Below are 22,115 nucleotides of genomic sequence, written 5' to 3'. Positions count from 1 at the left end.
GGCGTGGTGGAAATTGCCACGCCAGGATCATCGTCATCAGATATTTTACCGGACCAGAAATAATCTCCTCGGTCGTGTGCCAGGCCATCGTTCTGGGCGGCGTGGACTCGTCCCGGCTCCAAGGCGCGCGTGCGGCGATCGACGAGCAAAAAAAAAGAGAGAAATTTATATCGTGGACCTAAAACTTGGCTCTGCAAGGTGGTGTCAGGACGTTTTGGCTTTACACCGTTTATTTTTAGAGCGCATTTTCACGGGGCATTTGCAAAGTTTGCTCCGTGACTGAAATGTTAACGTGGGCGTGTGTGCCGAATTTCTTTCGCACCCGTACGTAGCCAACCGCACTAATCGGAGGTGCGGAAGAAAGGACAACAAAACTAAACACAACAAAAGCATCTTCTTTGGTTCTTTCGGTAAAGTCACGTAGAATGATAATAAAATAATAAATTGATAAAATAAAATAACACAATAATATTCTCACGACGTTTCGGCCACAACACAAGCGGCCTTCATCAGGTGAAGGGGGCGAGACTGTCTGGTAGGACAGCGCAGTTCTGAAGAAATGGGTTCCCAATTTAGATGATTTAAAAGTGCACGGCTCCAGCGGCTTCCTATTAATCGCAGGGAAGAGCGCGTTCCAGACGGCCGCAGAAGCGCATCCGAACGCGCGCGTCAGTTAAAAGCATCGCGTTGCTTTCGCATGCATCGCAAACACGGCGTCAACGCAATGCAGGCGGCGGCGACGTGCATCGCGGTGAATCTCGTTCGCTTTGGCAATGCGTGGCCTCGTCCGCGGCCACGGACGGAAGAACACCGGCACGATTAGACGCAGCAAACGCTTCCCGCTTTAAATAAACTTCCACGATTCAGCACCTTCGGCAGCAAGATCGTCGGCCGTGATCATTTTAGCCCGTCGCAGATGCGCCCCCCCCCCCCACCCATGATTTTTAAACGAGACGAGGAGAGAGATGGGAGAGGAGCAAGGGGAGAGGAAGTTTACATTTGCAGGAGGATATCAGTAAAAAAAAAGGGTCTTTATTTATCCGGCGAAGCATTGGACGGGTGCCGAGACTTAATTTGCAAGGGGGACACTGCTTTGGGATGTTTTTTGTTGTTGTTGACATTTCCGAAGGGAACCCTCTCGAATGCAGGTGGACGACAAGTTTCCACGCAGATGGGTTCACGAACCCACTGGGTGCACCCGCAATGTCCGGTCGACCTCGCAGGCCAATGAAACTCAAATTATCCGCACGGCCAACGCCACGCCCAGCCGCCTCTGCCTCCCCAGCGCTAATGTTTAAACCGGAAAAAGGTACCGAGTGGAGGCCGAGTTGACCTCGGGGAGGTCGAGGAGCGCTTTGGGGCATTCGCCGCGGTTCGTGGGTGCGCTTAGCGGGAGTCGAGCTCGGGCCGACGGGTTCAGGGGCGCAGCGCGCCGCACCAGTCCGTGCGCGTACACACGCACCGCCGTTAGCTGCATCGGTGCACTGTGCATGAAGGTGTCGGTGGTGGTGGGGGTGGGGGAGATGGTTGCGGCGTGCTTCGTGCTCCGTCGTCACGGTGCAGATGCGCCAAGTTAAAAAGTATTCGCAAATTACCGAATTGGGTAAAGCCACGATGCATCCATGATCCCCCCTGCTCCCCACCGCCGCCCCCCCCCCCCTCCCGCAGAGACGACCCGTCAGCATAAACACCAGCCCCCATATTTGTACCGCGCTGCGCAAGGCTGCGGCCCCGACGGCGAACAGAGCGGTAGGAGAAGAAATCATCGCGCTCGGCAAACGCCGCATCGGCAGAATTTCCCACCAGCCCAGCCAGCCTGGAAGGGTGAAAGGGAACCCCCTGGTGGGGTGGGGATGGGGGGGGGGGGGGGGCTGGGGGGGGGCAGCATCTGGCTGGCGACCGCTGCCAACCGACGGTGAACAGCGCCAAGCTTGCGAGGCGAGGCCCGGATCTCACCGAACGCGGCATCGCCGGTGCGAGCCAGCCTACGCGTCGGGCCAGATCTGCGTAGGGAGGCCCTCCACCACACGATGCAGGCAAGCTTAATGGCATCTCCACAGCGGTGTGTGCGAGCGGGAAAATTCTGGAAGCAGATGTAACGCGCGCCGCCTCCCTCCAAACGGCGTGAGTGTACTTAGCCACGCGAAGGCCAACATTTTGCCGACGAGGGAAATTGCGAAGTTCTGGTTAGGCGACCGAAACAACACAAACGTCGGCAAAATTCAATATCCCATTGTAATGAAACACGGGAGAGCAACAGGCGTTTGTTTTTGCAAGTGGCTCTCTAAACCAGATCTCACTAAAATTAAAATCACTTATTCAACATGAATGGGTGGAGGCGGTGGGAGGCCCAGTGCTCCGTCCCACCGTGCCAAGGAAACTGGTGGCACCCGAGTTCTATACCCGACCATGGCTAAAGTCAGCAAAAAAAAGTGATATCTGAATGCGGGGGGGAGGTCTTCGTTTAGAACTGGATTGATTCGTGGATGTAACTTATTGTTCTATTGTTACTATCATTCGGTGGCAAGTTATATCTGAACCAGTGCTGGGCATCCCATCAGCGAACCTGCACTGACCACCATGGTGAAGTATGGTTAAACAGCTCTCGCGACATATACGTATGAGGTGTATGTTGAACTTCTTTCGCACCATACGTAGTCAACCGCGCGAATCGGAGGTGCGGGGGAAGGACAACAACACGAAAATAAGTTCTGAAGAAATTAGTTTTCAGTCTAGATGTAAAAGTGCATAGCTCCAGTGGCTTCTGAATATCGGAAGAGCATTCCAGACGGTCGCATAAGAGCATCTGAAAGCGTGCGATGAGGTGACCACAGTCTTTGTTCGACGGTTTGCCAAAATTCGCTGCTGTGAGGACGACCGGAGTTTGCCCGATGGCTTATGTTCCTTGAGATCAGCGAGGCACTGTGGTTCATTTGTGTTGCAAGCATTTTGTGCTTGAGTGTGAGCTTAGTGGTAAGCTCACTGCACAACGAACCCGGCGACCCTGAGTTCGATTCCTGCTCACGACCAATATCCAAACCGACTCGACCCGGATTTAAATTAGTACAGTGCCTGGTGCGGTGTGTAAAGATCACCACTGGGGAGACGAAAGTGGCCAGGCGTGGTGCTGGCAACCCCCTTCGTGTGCCATGCTGGCCTTCACAGGCGCTCTTCGCTAATAACCATGTTCTGTGCACGTGACAACCCTTACTAGTTGGCTGTGTCGGGTGGTGGCGGGTTTTAACGACACAAACATTTACGCGATCTAACCCAAAACACCTCTATTATGAATAATAGTCAGCAGCGAGTGATATCCGGAACCAGTCCTCGGCGCAGCAGATCTTTCTCCACGATCGTACGACGTCTAACATCGAGTGGCAAGGTCGATGTCCTTATGTTACCCCCGGAGCAGGAAGGTCAATGCCCCGATGTTACCCGTGCCAGCCAGCACAGCCTTCAGCGCAAACCAGCAATCACCTGTCAAGTTTTAAAGCACACCGAGGCTATCTACCTGCTTCCTACTCAAGCAAACATATAACCTGCTCTGGAGTGATCATGTCACGCCATTTCCTCCTCCTCCTCCTCCCCCCCACACCACGTATGTACGCATGTCGAACTTATTTCGCACCGTACGTAGCCAACCGTGCTAGTCGGTTGGCACGGGGGTAGGGAGGACGACTAACACCGGCCAAAGGAGATGGAGCGATGAAATCAGCAGGATCGTGATAGATGGCAGCGCCTTCATGTAACAGTGGATGCATCATGGCCAATGATGGATGAGTGCATCCCGGGAGGGGCATATTCTGCACGTTTGGTTTGTAAGGCACCGAGGGAATTCCCAAGATGCCTTGGTAGGCCCTTTTTATGTTTTAACCAACTTTGAACACTGTAAGAAATGTTTTCTTGTTAAAATAAAGTGCTTTGCTATTAAAACAACCTTAACATATTTCCTGGCACCCGCCAGGCGAGACCAAGGAGGCTAGGATTCATATAAACACAGACGGGAGAGTGGTGGCACAGCGGTGAGTGCACCGCTCTACGATTCCCGCCCCCCCCCCACCCCCCCGGTGACCCGAGTTTGATTCCCAGCCGTGGCAAACGCGAGTTTGCGCGTGAAAACCGGGCCCTCAACCTCAACGGCCAGGACTGGCCAAAGTGGTGAAATATGGTCAAACAGCAGCCAGAACCACCTCGCCTTGGCCTGTGTCCTGTCCAGTCGTGGATTTATCCTGGCGAGGTACACGTGCAGCGGTATGGCCTGCGGGATATCCACGCGGCAGTGGCAAGCACCGCGATACATTATTGAATCTATCCGTGTGGATATTGAGAGCTATCCACCTCCCCCCCTTCTATGCGTGGGCATCACAGCCGTCGCTAGACATTTCGGCGCCCGTGGCAAGGCCAAGGTGTCATCTTCGTCCCCCCACACCCCCCGCTGAGGAGCCGTCACCACCCCACAAACATGCTGAGCCACCAGCTGCCACTGCTGGCCTTCCCGTCGCCAACTATTTCGCGACACCAGGGAGGGTGGTCCGGCAACCAAGATAACGAGAATTCGGTAGTAAAAAAAAAAGAATTAAACGCCAATATTTCACGGAGCCGCAATGAAACGCAAGCACGAGACGGCGGTCCTCAATAAACAGCGGCACGAAGCAGCCCTCAAGCAGCCGCGTGCGGCTCCGGGGCCGCGGGTCGCACAACCCTCCCCCAGTTCCTTGGGGCTGCACATGTTGAGTGTGGTGCCACCAACCCCCGAGGCCCCCCACCCCACCCCCCCACCCCAACCCCCGGCCCTGGCAGTGCTTTACTAAATGAAATCTGCTCTCCTTCCCCAGAGCAATCCCCCCTCGGGTTACGGGGCGAATCGGGGGGCGAATCGGGGGGGCGACTGCCGTGGGCACCCTCCCCACCCCGTGCTTTTTGGGGGGGCCCCCCCGGCCCGCCATGCTTCGACGTGGACAAACACTCGGGAGCTTTCAGCTCCTCCTTCTCCTTGTGCTCGATCCACGCTTTCGCTCCCTCTCTCTTCTCGCCCACCCCTTCGCTGGAACAAACTTCCCCCTCCACATTAAGCGGTCATCTCCGCTCACTAAATTTCCGCTCCGCACTCACAAGTCACTTCTTGTTCCCCAGCTCACCCTACGACCCCCTTAATCTCCCCCTCATAACCACCTCCGTCACCGTTCCCTCTTCACATTCTCACTATACGGCTATCACTCATTAACCCCAATTCATTTCAAACATTCACCATCATCATCATCGACTATCACCAATTTCGCTTGCACCGAATTCCCGCATCATCACAGATCTGCCCCCCACTGCTTCCTTTCATCTATTTAATTCACCTCAACTCCGCCATTACATTCACACACGTTGTAGTTGTTGTACCGTTGTTGTTGTTGTTGTAGTACCGTTGTTTATTCTTTGTAAAGTGCCTCGGTTAAGTCGCTTTATAAAATCCGTTAAGATAAAAGTGACACTCGCAGGCGTATTCCCTGGCGATTGAAAATAAGCGCTCAGGATTTACGGTCTTACGCTCAACAGACGTTGGGGCATTAATGGCCGCCTTGTCGAGCACCTGTGACCCGGGACTCCAAGAGGCGAGGGTTAGTGGATGACGACGCAGAGATTTGTGAAACTCCCCGACCCATTTGCGCGTCGAGCTCGATGTGTGGTACAGCGATTTAATTGTTGAATCCATCTGTGTGGTGCTTTTAGTGGTGTCCCATCAATTTGTATGGGCATTTTCCACGTACTCCTGTTTCCTCTCACATGCCACTCATTCATAGATATTGGGCAAACAATGCCCAATGTAGCACGACGATTCTGACAAAAGCGAGGCTTTCCTGGGTAAGTGAATATGCTATTGGAATTATTTATATTAATCCAAACAATATTAACTTAACAATGTACTCAAGAATGGCTCATGACGATTATAATGAAGGTTTTTGCTCGTTTTCCACAGGTTAAATCTGCGTCACGACCAATCTCCGTCCAATCGTGTAACGTGTCACGTTGGGCAATTGTCAACCGAGTGTCTCCGCCCCATAATGATCCCCTTCCGCAAAGAAGCATTCTCTTAGCCAAGCAACAGCTGTGGGACTCTTCACGGAATAAAATATTTGCCAAAGCCCTTATTTGTTTCATTGGCCTACCGAAAGGCTTTTACTGAAATGTTCGCGAAGGCTTTGCGTGCGACGTTTAGATTGACGTGTCGGTAATTAGGAGGCTCTGTGGGTGGATAATGGCTCATATTATCGTGGGACTCTACACATGCAATGTTGACCCTTTTTTTTTAACTCCCATTTGGAATATTTCAAATGCGCCCATTTTCAGCACCGATTGCCATCTCTGCGTTGGATTAATTTGTGTTTGTTCATTGCATTAATCGTAAATGTAATGTTGTTATAATTCGATAATTTATCATTTTATTCAATTAACCTTTATGAAATCACCTTTGTATCGAAACACGCGTATTTATCCAGGCTCAGCTCTGCAAAACCCACGACAAGACAAGGATCCTCCGTATAGCCTTAATAGAGCACCTATGAAGGCCGACATGGCACACGAGGGGATGGGTGGCCAGCACCACACCCGGCCGCCTTTGTCTCCCCAGTAACGATGCTTACACACCGCACCAGGTACTCATTTGAGGCTGAGTCGACCTAGGGGAGGCCCAAGACCGGTTCAGATAATCGTCACCGGTGTTGGCCATGAGCAGGAATCGAACTCGGGTCACCGGGTTCGTAGCATAGTGTGGTAACCGTGACACATACACAGAATTGACAGACTACCGTACGTATATATGTCTTTGCTGGAAAATGGGAATTGACATTTGCAATTGGCTTCTTGACAGACCGAGTGATCGGCACTTCGTGTTTTCATTTCAGATTACGGCAATGATTTTTTCATTTATCGGCCCATGTGCATCCTCAGTGTCGACTGTGAGTCATGTTTTATCTTCGCAATGGCGACACCGTCGCACGCATCCGTGCATCATCATCGTCGTGACTCGCCGGCGCACGCACGCACTCACTCACGAACGCGCACACGGCATCACACGGCATCACACCACCCCAGTTGGATCCAATCACAGCTGCCAAGCCACACCTCTCGACCAGCAGCCAGACTCTCCACACAACCAGTCCAGAGGTGTTCTCTTCATCTCAGTTGCAGACAATTCCCCCCCCCACCTCCCGGGCCCCATGCCCCCACAAAACACAAATGGCACCGAAATTGTTGCGAGTGCCCCCCTCGCATAGATCGCCTCAATGCGGCAATTGTGCATTCACGTTTTAAACATTTTTTTTTAGTTTTCCCCAATCGCATGCTAATGTTGTGTTACGGATGTCATCATGTCACGAGATCACCAAGCGTCCGTTTGGAAATCTAGCTGAGCGAGTCCATCACCCCACGTTCGAGACTGGCCCGTGGAAGGAGATATCACAGAACCGCCACCTCTTTACCACACTAGACAAGGTTGGCCTCTGTTTTATGATGCAAGAAGAAGAGCTGATTTTTTCTAAGACAGACCTGACTCTACACACAGTATGGCAAAACGCAAACGAAATTCTGGTTCTGAAACGTGATTTGAAAGAGACATCATTTATATGTGTTTTTTTAATTACCATTAAACTCTAACAAGTTTAAAATGGCTCAGGAACGTGATTCACCGGGGTGGAGTGTTGCTGCATCGTTCAGCACGCCTTGCTTTGAAGCCGGTAACCAGAGTTCAATTTCTCGTCACGATCACCGTCAGCGGCGAGCTAAATCCGAACCAGTCCTGGGTCCCGCTCGCTTAACCAACCCGCACCGAGTGGCGTGGGTAAAGCATCATCACTGTCTCCTCCTTACCTTTGTACAGATCTAAATAGGGCCGTATTATTAACCTACACACTAAATCCGTACGAGACAAGATATTCCATGGCGCTTTTTAGCAACGATACAATTGTGCATCAGACGATAGCGGCAGAGATAGAGAACGGGGCCTTGTTAAAACACGTGACGACTTCACACAAGTGCAAATGAATATTGTTGGTCAATGCATATATATTTTTTTTTTAAATACACGAATTATATTAAAATTGTTAAACCATTCATCAATCCAGTCGCGGTTGAAAGCCTTCCCATGCTACACTGATCGTGAGGATTACTTGACCACACTTCACCACGCCGGTCAGTGTGGGTGAGTGAAGCGGACTCGCCCAGGTCACTTGAAACTGACGGCGGCTGGCAATTGAACTCGAGCTGCTTGGTTCATAGCGTGGCGTGCTAATCGCTGCACCCTATACACTATTTATTGTGCATAAATACGTATTTTTTTATGCAAACCAATTGCTGATGCGGTTATTGGACGTTTAATTAATGCGGGTGCTCACCCAGTACCATTATACGTATTGAATTGCAACACAGGGCAACACAATCACTCCTCTGGCTTAGAGAAGCAGAGAGAAACAAAACCTGAACACACTTGGCAGCGATCCTAGTGCCCGCGTAATTCAGTAAACACAGCCTCATTTGTCTCTCCCGGTGACATTTTTGCAATTCGAGGGAGGGGCTTAGTGATGGAGGTGCCGGCGAAGTTACCGTAATCGCCCTGGCGTTGATCACACAGTGCGCTAACCGCGGAGCTGCAATTTCACCCAGACACGCGCAACACGCGTGTATATATACTTTATACGATCTACTTTTTAAACAACAATAACATCGAGGGCAGTCAACAGAACCAGAAGGGCACAATAATCAACGCAACCGGGATGAACTTTCATTTGAACTCGTGTGAAATCTTCCCAGGCACCCCCGATTGGCACGGTCGACTATGTACGGTGTGAAAGAAGTTCAACATACGTACATACATGGGATGTTGGGCAGTGGGCATTGTGACGGGAATCTGTGACCCGGGACTCTAAGAGGCAAAGATTAGTGAAACTCCCTGACTCATTTGTGCGGCAGAGTAGATCAAAATCACAATATTTATTCATACTAGAGGAATCTGATGAGCTATAAAGCTCTTTTTCGAGGTGTCCAGTAGGGGTGGGTCAGAACATTACAACAACAGACAATACAAAAACACTACAGGAGTGCAAAGTATAGGAAAGGTAAACAAATATACAATAACACTACTTTAAAAAAAAATATATATATTCTTTGGCTCATTCGGTAAAATCACATAGATATATCAATATGAATTCCTGCAGTCACGAAAGTTTTAAGTCAAAATATGTTTTGAATCTTAGCAGCTGAAGCCCCCGGAGCTATTAAGCTTATTATTAATAAGAATAAGCCTGACCGCAAATGATAGCTCAACAAAGTGGCTTATCACGTGGAAATATATAGCAGCAACATTATCTAAAATGCACGTTTGTAAATGTGGAGAGAAAAAGCAGAGGATCCGGAGAAAAAAATCCACGCAACCACGGGGAGAACATGCAAACTCCAAATACGCAGGCATCAGGGTCAGGATAGAACACCCGATCTCCTGCATACCAGGTGAGGTAATTAACATCACGCCATGCTATGCTATAGATGCCCTTTGTTGTGAGCTCTGGTAAAACTAGAGGTAACGGAAAGAGAAGTGACGGAAGAGAAAGGAGACAGTGGCCCAGTGGTTGATCGATATCGCTGTGATGGGATGCACACACGGAGAGAGACAGAGAGAGTTGTTTTTGGGCTCACCATGGCAGAAGCGTTCCGTAGCGAGTCCTCCGGCTCCTGCTCACAAAGTAGCCCACGGCGGGGTCCGTGAGCGCGTCCCACGCTCTCCCCGCGAACAGAATCACGGACGCGTAGAACGGCTTCAGCTGGAGTGCCGCACGCACACGCATGTACACACACGCACGGCGACGTTTAGACAAGTGCTAGACGTGTGACGGCACCGTGTCACATGACGTCTGGAGTGTGCGTCTACGTGTGTACATGTGCGTGCAAGCGAGTCTACAAGAATGGGACGTGGACACATGAGCTATGCGTCTGCGTGCGTATCAGTATGTATGTATATGGAGAGTGGTAGTTCAGCGGCTTGCACAATTCGGTCCGGTGGTGGCGCCATTCGTTGTTGTGGGGCTTCGTGGTTCAAATCCAGCGGCCGCCCTGGTCAATACTGCAGCGGTGCGGCGTATTGACCATAGTGGTAATAATACTACTCGCTGTCCGCTTCACTCACAGCGAACTTTAAGGATTCCCACAAAGTCGATAGCAAGGGTCGGTCATTGCATGCCAGCGGCATCAGGGTTAGAATTTGCCAGAAAATTGGAAACTTCCACCGCACTTTACTCAATTGGGATCACGCGCAGCAGCAGAAGCAGCCACCGCCCCCTGATTGGCAGACTGATGCCCCCAAGTCACGCTTGCAAATGAGACACATCCTCCTCAACTTTAGTTCTCACCTGGTTTAACAAATAACTAAAAACTTAATTATTATTTTTTACCAGTTAAGGCCCACTGAGCTGTATAGCTCTTTTTCAGAAGCAACCTGGCCACAAATGAAAGCTCAACGAAGTGGCCTATCGTGTGGAAATGTATAGCAGGCAAATATTATAAACGCGTGTCGGTTCTCAATGTGGAGGGAAAAACCGGTGGACCCGGAGAAAAATCCACGCGACCACAGGGAGCACATGCAAACTCCAAATATACAGCAGGCATCAGAGTCGGGAGCGAACTCATGACCTCCTGCATACCAGGCGAGGTAGTTAACATCTCGCCACAGTGGCGCCAAGAAACGAAGTCTCCTTCGTAATTTTAGTATCTTGGTTTGCGCGTCTTGTGCATTCTAATTAGCCTCAAGGTGCGTTACTCATTGTTAAAATTTACATGATATTTTTATTTGCATCGGCTATGCGTAATATATTCGACGCTGTGTAACTTTAGCCTAAGAAACTGAAATTGACCAGAAATATATGCAAATTGTTTAAATAAGTGTATTTGGAAGATCAAATGTAACCACAAATGCAGTTCTGCTGAGATGAACTTTAAAAGTGGCAAAAATCTTCAGAGTTATAAATCTTTGGTTTTGGCAGGTGGTGGGGCAGCGGCTGGATATTTGTGATCTTTTTTTATGCACGTCAAGCGTCACCGGTAAAGCTCCGGGGGCATGGAGCAGTTTGTGCATTTGCTTAGTCCCCCTAGATCAGCGTTTCTGAACCTTTACTGCAGCCTTGCGCCCCTTTGGTTCTCAATCGTAAAAAAAGATGTATAATGTTAATGAATACACAGGGGTTTGATGAAACAAAGCAAGTTGTACTTACGTGCCCATGCTTCATTTGTGTTTTCGCCGATTTACCTTCCACAAAAAAAAATCTGGCCCATGTCTCTGACCCCAGGTGAAGAACCACTGGCCTAGAGATTTTGCACTGTCGTATGGAATTCTCTACCCGACAAACTCGAGAAACAAAACCTTGAGTTCAACCACCTCAAGGGAGACCTTAACGTGTATATAATGAACGCAGTGTGACCGGACAGAAATGAGCATTCGAGATGCTATTCGCATTTATTTTGCGTTTCTTAAACGACTATTCACATTACATTATGCACCCAGCGACCTGAGCTTCATCCGCAGCCACGGCTGTAACAACAGAGGCCATGGTGACGTCGCCACGTCGCTTGTGCAAGGCTATGTGCACCTCCAGGCCACGTGAAGTGTCGGAAAACAGTGGTGTGAGTGACATCTGAACCCAGCCCCGGATCTCTCACAACGCCAACCCTGCCCCCCTCCACTACTGCCCACCACCGTCTCCAACCCCACACGCCGACCGGCATGGTGAAGTATGGTAAAGAAAACCCCATGACCGAGACGCCGAGGGGAGGACTTCACCCAGCAGTGGATTGGCAAAAGGCTGTAAATACATAATTATTTATATCAAGCCCGCCACCCCCCCCCCCCCCCCAAAAAATACCACGTGTCATAATTACAACTGCCATGGCTGATAGAGAGTCAGCATCTTTATTTATACTGGAGGAATCCAATGAGCTATAAAGCTCTTTTTTTCACAGATGTCCACCAGGCGTGGGTCAGAAAGTTAACAATGACAAATCGTAGAAAAAACCACGATAGGAGTGCCAAGTATAGGGGACATGAGCGAGCCTTCGTGAATATTCATGGGGCCTGTTGCTCGTGAACTTTCAGATTCAGAATCCGAATGTTTGTTCAGGTGACAACGTCGCCTGGGCACGATGCCTCGCGGGCTGACTTCACATCAGCCAGTGCAGATGTAAAAGTCAGCGTAGGAAGCGCTGCGATCAGGCCACACTACCCTGGTGCCGCTGCTGTTGATGTATTTCAGTGTGCCGCTGGTTGTAGCTGGCTTTACGGAGGAAAAGTACGCAGAGTCACTAACATTCTCCGTCACCCTCATGCCTCACCCTCTCTACGTTCTGAGTGTTTTTCTCTCTCTGTGTCTGTCCCCCCCGTCCCTTTTCTGGCCTCTATCTCCACGTCTTCCTCCTTGTCCGTGTGTCTCCGAGACAAACACAGTACTGTATTGCATTCTCTCTGTAAATGTCTCTATACGTATCCTTCTCCGCGTCTGTGTCTCTCTGTGTTGTTCTCCGTGTCTATTTAAGTGTGTCCGAGACAGACACATAATTGCATTGTGTCTCTCTGAATGCCGCTGCATCTCTTCATGTCTCTATCCGTGTTTTTACCCGCGCCTGTTTCTCTCTGTGTTGTTCTCTGTGTCTGTTGCAGTGTCTAAGACAGATAAGAGCGTGTAAACCTGAGTCTCTCTCCTTCCCTGTCCATGTTTCTCTCAATTCAATACGATAGAATGTGGATGTGTGTGTGTGTGTGTATAGCATCCACACCCACTGGATCTTAATGGCGAAAACAGTGGCCATAATTATTTTGCAGAACGAGCCAGTCCAGTCACGGTTGAAAGGGAAAAAAAGGTACTGGAGCATGGACTTCAACAGGGGCAGGGAGGCGACTGCACGGACGGCTGGAGAGGCAGTTAGAGACTAGGAGGGGGGAGGTGGGGGTGTTAATCAGAGAACAATGAGTGACCTCCCACAGTGCAAATATTTAGCGGGGGGGGGGGGGCTTCGACAACAGGAAGTCTTGGTTGCTGGAATGGAGGGTTCATAAACGGTCAGCAGAGTGAGACGAGAGGAGAGAGGTAGGAGAGTGTGTGGAGGGAAGTAGATCTTGGAGGATCTTGAAGAGGGCAAGTGCGATCTTGAAATTGATCCAGGATTGATTTGAGAGCCAGTGGGGGGATAACTGGGGTATCGGGGTGATGCTGTCTTGTTTGCGGGTGTCGCAATCAGAATATGTATTTGTATCGGTATCGGAGGAATCCGATGAGCGATAAAGCTCTTTTTCAAAGATGTCCAGTAGGGTGTTATAATGAGTGCATCAGAATGCTCATATGACTTTCTCCGCTTCTCTTTGTGTTTCACTCTTCACCTCTGGCTATCGCTCTCCAGGTCTATCCATCTCTGTCCATATCTATGTGTGTGTGCATGGGGGGAGCGGTCGTGTAGCAGTTAGCGTGCTACGCTACGAACCCAGCGACCCCAGTTCGATTCCCGCTCACGGCCCACACCGGTGACGATTATCAGAACCGGTCCTGGGCCTCCCCTAGGTCGACTCAGCCTTAAAAATGTGTACTTGGTGTGGTGTGCAAACATTGCCACTAGGGAGACAAAGCGGCCGGGCGTGGTGCTGGCCACCCTCCCTCTCGTGTGCCGTGCCGGCTTTCATAGGTGCTCGCTAACAGCACTTGCCCCAACAGTATGTTAAGGCTATATAGGGGATCTCTGTCTTTGTATTAGTCTCGCTTTCCTCCTCTCTCAATTTCTATCGTCCCCCTGTCAGTGCAGTTTACCCTGCTGAGTGTTGAGACAGCTCTACCCGTAGATACGGATAAGCCCACACCTACGCAAATCCCTGCATCATTCCTGAGTCACATCCTTTCATCATTGTCCTGAATGTCGATCCGGTTCCAGCTCTGCGATTTTCCGGCAAGGTTAAAACCACAGAATGGAGGATTGATATGAATAATAATCATGAGAATGTCTACAGGACCCTCTTTACCACTGTCAAGATGTCCAATGTCTGACAGTAAGACACGAAGTTTTGAAATAGTTCAAACACCAAACACACACCTGGTGTGGGCCAATCAGCTTCAAGGACATTACCGAAGCACGTTTGCTTGCATGCTTTACCACAGGTATGTGTGATTAATGCAGACTTGATGCCTTGTAGTGATAGGTGTCCATTTGGCGTTGGAACATCTCAACGCCTCCTCCATTACTGCCAGATGGGGGGTAATCCACTTCTTGTTTTTTCACATCAGTAACATGTGATATTTGTATACTTTCTCGCTTATGCAAATCGCAGATTGGAACCCGTACAATTTGTGACGCCGACATATTGTCGCACAATGGGTTCGCGGCAAACCACAGACGAAGAGGGAAGGCGGTCAGCACCGCGACGCCAACGATCGCCCAAGCTCTGCGATCCTACATCGGGATGTTTGACCAAGTCCATTAACGAGCATTTAACGATGCGCCTGTTGTGCGTTATTGGTAGCTCTACCGTGCGTGTCCGCGCACGCGTGCGCGCGATGGTGTTCGCTAACAGCACTTGCCCCAAAACAGCCTGGTGTGGCTACACAGGGGATCTTTGCATTCGTCAGTGCGTGCGCGCGCGTGCATGTGTGCGTACGTGTGTGCGCAAGTGTGTGCGTTTGTGATACGGCGGCCGAACCGCACCGTGCGTGCTCCGTTACCTGCGCCACGTCAAGAAGGAATATTTGAAAGAAAAATCCGATGGCGCTGCCGGTCATCTGGTAAGGGGCGCCACCAATCCCGAAACAAATCTTGCTCATCACAGACAGCTTTGTGCTCTTGGGCTCCTGCGACATTGGCATTAGCGAGCACGCACACACAGACAAACACACACAAACACACGCGGATTACTGTTTGTGAGAGTCAATAACATTATTGACAGGGTAGCACGCACGATGACAGATGTACACGTCCGACAAACGTTATATCAACCAATTGTTAAACTTTGGGCATAGCGTGGTTGGGCATGCGGCTGTGGTGCAAGAAATTAAATGAGTCCCCCCACCCCCTTCGCATCTTGTCGCCCAGTACCTGGAGCCCTCCGGCTCTTGGGCTAGTCTAGCCAGTGGGCAGTCTAGCCAGTGGGCAGCCTAGCCAGTGGGCAGCCTAGCCAGTGGGCAGCCTAGCCACTGGGAAGCCTAGCCAGTGGGCAGCATAGCCAGTGGGAAGCCTAGCCAGTGGGAAGCCTAGCCAGTGGGCAGCCTAGCCAGTGGGCAGCCTAGCCAGTGGGCAGCCTAGCCAGTGGGAAGCCTAGCCAGTGGGCAGCCTCGCCAGTGGGAAGCCTAGCCAGTGGGCAGCCTAGCCAGTGGGCAGCCTAGCCAGTGGGCAGCCTAGCCAGTGGGCAGCCTAGCCAGTGGGCAGCCAAGCCAGTGGGCAGCCTAGCCAGTGGGCAGCCTAGCCAGTGGGAAGCCTAGCCAGTGGGAAGCCAAGCCAGTGGGGCCAAGTGCAGTCCCAGCGCCTGCTCCACGCTCAACAGCAACCGCTGCTGTGAAGCTCATTTATGAAATTGCTACTTTGTGAAAACATAAACTATCACGTGCATTCAAGTTGGGCCTTTTTGTGTATATGCTTTGGAATGTTTCTAAATATGGTCTTGAGTGTGCAAAATCCTGAAAATGTGTGTTTCACACGCCAAGTTGGGATTCGGCATGCAACATGAAAATCACGTGGATTAATAATCAAATTATTATTTCTTCTTGGTGAATTCATATTCATCATATAAAAATTTTTTACATGTGCCCAGTGAAGCAACAATAGTTTTTTTCCCCATTTAGACTGGAGGAATCCGATGAGCTATGAAGCCCTTTTGCACAGATGTCCAGCACGGGCGAGTCGATGTCCAGTATCAGCTGGTCACGTAGTTCACCAGGCTCCACCGTGTTTAGATAAGAAATCAGAGTCCCCCCACAGCACTTTACCATGATCTCTGTACAGCCTGTTCCACGTACTAACCGAGCCCAACGTCACTGTGGGTGCTCGGTCCAAGGTGGGGACAGCGGGTGCGTGCGACAGCCCGTGAATGTGTTTTGGTGAAGTTTTTCCAGAAAAAGAATGAATACGTGGCTTTTAAATGTATACATTTGTTATTCATGTAAGGAGCCCTATTTAAAAAGTTGGAAATGTTGTGACCCCCCCCCTCCTCCCCCCAATCCGCCTCCGCTCGACTGAGCGGAGATGTTAAGTCACTTGCCTGATATACAGGAGGTCGTGGGTTTGATCCCAGCACCCGTTGTATATTTAGAGTTTGCGTATTCTCGCCGTGGTCACGTTGATTTTTTTTCGGGTCCTCCAGTTTTTGCCCTCCATATGTAGAATCAACGCGCGTATTTGGCTGCTAGAAATTTCCACTTGACAAAGCCACTCCCCGTTGAGCTATCATTTCTGATAGCCAGGTCACTTCTGAAATACAGCTACATAGGTCAGTGGGCCTTACCTGGAAAAATAAACAATATATAAAGTTTAGTTAACTCTGATGAGCTGTTTGACATTGAGTTTATGCAGCGCTTGCCTCTCGTCTCGAGGTAGCCCCCCCGCTCACCCCAACGTGTTTCCAGCGTTGTTGGCGCGGGCACTTTCCTATGTCGCGTCCTGTACGTCAGCAGTGCTTCGCACCCGAGCTCCATGTTTCCATGACACGAATGGAATGCCTCGTGGCTCAAAGCGGCCCGGGCTGGCGTGTAGACGTTAAAGCCCGCCACCAACGGGGGCTCAACATAGCTGCGTGCACGTGGCCACGTCGCCAATATATATGCGGAATGTGGACAGCCTTATATAAGAGGGCCAATGTGGAGCCCTGCAAATGTTTTGATCAAGATTGACAGAAGGGCCTGCTCAGCTTGATGGAATTTTAGACAATCCCTCCACATTTAAGCCTACTCTTCCAGGCTTGCAAGATATCTGGAAATTAGGAGATTCTATTAAATTAGGTAAATGTTTATAATCCATAGACGTGTGTTTTAGAGGATCAGTCAGCCATCACACTGAATATTGTTGCATTAATATTCACAGGTTATGATATGTAGGGTATGGGTATGTATGTCAATACGCTGATTATTATTTGTTCAGGATTTTTTGTTGTTCAGCATTATTTGCTCAGCATTGAGTTCTATAGCCTTTTGTTAGATAAAATATTTGAAATATAAAGTGTAAACTGTACACGTAGGTATTACGAGAAATTACCCCACATGCCAGGTACACAAACTGGAGTATTTGAAAGTAGCTACACTTTAAACATTCCACCGAACAGCGTATCATATATGGCTTGATCGCGAGTGACTCAAGTAAATCCTAATTTGATTTAAAAAATAATATTTGAGATCCGATACAGCTGGGAGAGAGCGAGCCAGCGAGCGACTGATGCCAATTCAAACAACCTTCCAAAAAGGACTACACAGCTGAGATTTGCCACACATATTGTCAGGTCTATGTCACTGGAAATATTCCAAACTCAACGTTTTCCATTTTGGACCACCACAAAAATCATGGGGGAGGCAACTTTAACATTGTTCTCTACTTTCAAACCGTGAGGCTGTCATCTTTTAATCGTTAATTTTCTCTCGTACTTTATTGAAGAGATGCGATGATGCCATGGATAGGAGCCAGGACAGGATAGCAATCGTAACAACAATCCCAAGTGCCATGGACTATAGCATAGCTCTCGCTACAACAGGCTCTCCCGCCACTCGGGATTCATGTGACGCGTAGGCATCACAGCCTCGCCTTGTGCCCCAGAAATGCCAGTGACTGTGTGGGCTCATTTGATAAAAAGATGTTGCCGATACACGTAACCACGGGACCTGCTGCCCCACCGCACTGCAAGGCTGTGGACAATGCAACGTATGATGATGGAGCAACGCTCTGGTCCATTAGTGTAAGGCCCCTGCTCTGTTGGCAGTGATGCACAAGCCCAAACAAGGAAAATCGCATTCATCAATAATACCACTGACGCTGCCTCGAAAGAATATATATAACAGGCGACGTTTCGGGAAACGGCTCTTCTTGATTACACATTGGTCGATTTCTCTATGCAGATAATGAGCTCCATGTATAAGCTATACTGTACATACGTGTGTTCAGTTAATTTGATGCTGCTGATATGTGTGTATGTTCAACTTTGTGTGTCTGTGTGTATACTGTGTATTACTTGTAATAGCAATATTAGTTAAATTGTCCCTTCGAATGGAGCATGTTCATTTGCGAGGTGTCTTTCGTACGTTTCATGTGTCCGTGTATATATTGATATAACTTTAGTGTGTTCTGTTGTGTGTATGCCCTGTTTTTGGTTCATTCACATACAAGTAAGACGCATAACTGCAGTGCGATTAATGTTATCATTATTTTCACGCTTATATATTGCATGTTACTACACACCACGAGCGTGATTACACAATTCCCCATAGGTATTACAAAGTGTTTTATGAATGGGTAGCACGCCACGTGTTCCGTAAGTCAGATGGATGCACGCAGAGCCACACCAAACTGCATTCTTAAACTTCAGCTGTTGGGCGGTGTTTTTTTTAACTTACAAAGGCAAAAGAATACAGCGAGGAAGGAGAAAGTGGAGCGTTAAGCTCCGTGCTTAGACATACTGAGGAAACCCATTCATTCATTCACACAACACACACACACAGTTCATACATACACACACACACATACGACACATATATTAAGGACAGAGATACACAGACACATACTAACATTCATACACAGATCACACACACAGATCACAAAGACACAGATCACGCATCCATACATACACATATCACACATGCATGCATACAGACGCAGTCTACACATATACCACACACAATTTACACGTGTGTACACACAGATCACGCATGTATACGTTGACAGGCACACGGACATTACGTGCATACATACATCGACACAGACAGATCACACGTACATACATACAGGCACAAACACACATCACATGCATACAGACACGCACAGACAAAAGTCACACACATGCACGCATACACAAAACAAAGATACACCCCCGTCACATGTACGTACACAAAGTTACACATACATACGTAGACAAACGTCGCAGATAGACACGTACACACACGTAGACACACGCGTGTCACACAGACAACAAGACAAAGATCCCCCGTATAGCCTTGAACAGACTTTTGGGGCAAGTGCTGTTAGCGAGCAGCAGCTATGAAGGCCGGCACGGCACGAGCCGGTTGGTGGCCAGCAACCACGCCCGGCCGCCTTTGTCTCCCCGGGTGGCGATGTTCACACACCGAACCGGGTACTCATTTGAGGCCGAGTCTATCTAGGGGGGAGGGCACAGGACCGGTTTCAGATGATCGTCAGCGGTGTTGGGGGCACCGTGAGCGGGAAACGAACTGCGGGTTGCCGGGTGTGTCACAAGGACACCCACAACGCCAGGCACGGACACATTAAGTGTACAGGGCACCCGCCCTCACACACACACATAGCTTCACGCAAGCTCAGCTGTCACTGCCACGTAACACTTATTTCTAAGCGCAATGAATGAATGGATGTCACGGTGAATGAACAAAGGAACGAGTCTACAGACGTCGTGCACGCCGCGGCGAATCGAGCGTCGATCGAATGAATGAACCGACCCGCTCGGGCGAGCGAATTCCAAAGAAAAAAGCCAAGGACCACGCGAATTACACAAACTGTGTTCGGAACGCACAAGAAGCAGTGATGAGCACATGGGTAGAGAGCGGGGTAAGGGGGTGGTGAGGCACGAGGGATGGATATGGAATGAAACAACCCGTGGACGTTGCTAACCTTGCAAGATTCTTGGTTGAGCAGGTTGGACTCGGGGAGGGAGGACTCGCTCCCGCTGTTACTGCTATCGGCACCTTTGCCCTCGCCTTTCGCCATCGTTCAACAACTGTTAAAGCGATACAATAATAAATTGATTCTTCCCTACGGGTTTGTTGTGTGTCTATCTTTGTCTCTCTCTCTCTGTCTCTCTCTCTACCAGTGCTGCGCTTCTATTTCCAGCCGCAGCAATGCCAAACGCAGCCCTTGCGAATGGCAATACAATAAGCTGTTGCTGCTGCTGTTGCTGCTGCTATGGATGGACACCAAGGAAATCAACGCCGTACTTGCTGCTGGGAGGATCTTCTTCCTCTAAAAACCAAAAAAAAACCCTGGACAACCTCACGAGCTGCGTTACGCGACCCAACCAAAGCCTCGAGCTCCACCCCAAATCGCATCCGCTCCACGCCGCTCACAGAAAGCCAGACGAAGGCAATCGACCCCCACCACCCCGTAACATTCGAACGTAGGGAGGCAGGGCAAGCAAGTGGGTTGGGTCGGGTTCGGAGTTGATGGATTGGAGAGGGTGTGCCGAGCTCCGCGCCTCCGGTTGGTTGGCTCGACATGTTAAGGGAGCTTGGAGGGGGGTGGTGGTGGCGGCGGCGGAGGAGGAGGAAGATCGAGAGGGTTGGGAGCGCGTGCATTGAATATGAATAGGTCTGCGTACCCCGCTACGCCTCCAAGCGTGACGGGTGGTGGGGGGGGGAGAGCGATTGGGGAGATGGGGGTGGAGTGGTGGGGGTACCCACATTGTAACCCACCACTCGAGACGAGATTGATTAGTCAATGAGGAAGCGCAGTTTTATATACAAAAAGGATGGATTGTCGTATGTGCGGCGGCGGGGCGGGGGGGTATACAGTGTTCACATTCGCTGCGTGTTACAGATGGACAGGAGTTGGTAGTGTTAGGGGCCATCCATAAATGACGTCACGCACCTGGGGGGGGGGGTGTCAGACATTTGTGACGAGGGGGGGGGGGTTGAGAAATGTGACGTCACATCAAGATGCGCAACTTTAAATAAATATAGACAACACGTTCTACTTAATAAATTAGACTTTTTAATGTTTTCTTCTACAACATCAGAGTGCAGCGCCACATTAAATACGCACTACAATGACAATAGTTTAAAGTGATTTGAAGCATGTTTTTTTTGGGGGGGGCAGAGCTTTGTGACGTCATATTTTAGGTGGGGTCTGACTTTTTGTGATGCCGTGTGACGAAGGGGGGGGGGGTAAAAAAAATCGTCCAAAATCGCGTGACGTCATTTATGGACGGCCCCTTATTACATGTATAAGCCATTCGTCATTCCACTGCTGGATGAAGGCATTGGTGGTGGCCGTTCTACTATACTTCACTTCGCTGGTTGGTGCCGGTTTTAGCTGGCATAAGGGTCTCCCAGCTTTGCGGAGCTAGACGTTATTTGGCCTACTCTTCCACGCTGGGCAAAACGTGGAGGTGAGCGTATACGCAGTGCCGGATTATCCTAGTCGCAAAAGTAGCTACATATGTAGTAGCTACTGCACGTCTAGTAGCTACACGTGCAGTAGCTGCATGTGTAGTAGCTACGGGACCCGCACTTTCAAGGGCCCCGCGCTAAACGCTTTCAAGCTATCAATTCCGGTTCAGTGCTTCTGCACTTGCTCTATTACTATAGTACTATACTGCCTTCAACTTTTATGGACTGGGTGTTTAAGGTTAGGGATTTGTCGTATTATCTGGCTGTATAGCAAGTGAAAAAATACAATTACTTTACTATGCGAGTTAAAAATGTGTGTTTTAATATTTACGTGTATTTTGAAAAAAACAAATTAGGGCCCCTTTATAACATATGCGACAGGCCCCGCGCGAGCTTAATCCGGCACTGCGTATACCCACATTTTACCCCACCAAAACGACTGGCTCTGTGCTTGTATACTCGGATATTAACTGCTGGCTGGACACTGCCGCGCCCCGGAGATCGAACTTCCACAGCGTGCTCACCGTTCACGCTGCGTCAGTGGCCCCGAACGAATGACGGTGCCTGCTGTACTAACAGAATATCAATTGTTTCAGTGCGAAAAATAAACTAACCTAGCCGTACGCTGACCGGACGGAAGTGATTCACGATAGAACAATACGATTTATCGTAATGCATCAACATTAAGTGTCGCATTATGTCGGAACACGGTTCGGAGTAAATTATCAGCCACGCATTGCGCGCGCGTAATGGACATTGTCATCTTGGATATCACAATTCAACATT

At 49.6% G+C, this 22,115-nt stretch overlaps 1 protein-coding gene across 1 annotated transcript in view; it reads right to left on the bottom strand.

The window, feature by feature from the left end:
* The window catches only part of LOC116945193 (sodium-dependent lysophosphatidylcholine symporter 1-B-like), a 62,163-nt gene extending 41,749 nt beyond the window's left edge, over positions 1-20,414 (bottom strand). Inside the window, exons 1-3 of the mRNA XM_032959451.2 lie at positions 19,837-20,414; positions 14,727-14,852; positions 9,676-9,800 (exon numbers count right to left, since the gene is read on the bottom strand). Coding sequence (XP_032815342.2) covers positions 9,676-9,800; positions 14,727-14,852; positions 19,837-19,932 — 347 coding nt within the window. The 5' untranslated portion in view covers positions 19,933-20,414. The remainder of the gene's footprint in view (positions 1-9,675; positions 9,801-14,726; positions 14,853-19,836) is intronic.
* Between the last annotated feature and the right edge of the window lie 1,701 nt (positions 20,415-22,115).

Source organism: Petromyzon marinus, chromosome 23 (genome assembly GCF_048934315.1).
Source record: "Petromyzon marinus isolate PM22_M1 ecotype Great Lakes invasive population chromosome 23, UKy_Petmar_22M1.pri1.0, whole genome shotgun sequence".
In the NCBI taxonomy this organism is placed as follows: domain Eukaryota; kingdom Metazoa; phylum Chordata; class Hyperoartia; order Petromyzontiformes; family Petromyzontidae; genus Petromyzon; species Petromyzon marinus.
The sequence above is the reverse complement of the archived record's forward strand: the minus strand, read 5'-3'. Positions and strand labels throughout refer to the sequence as shown.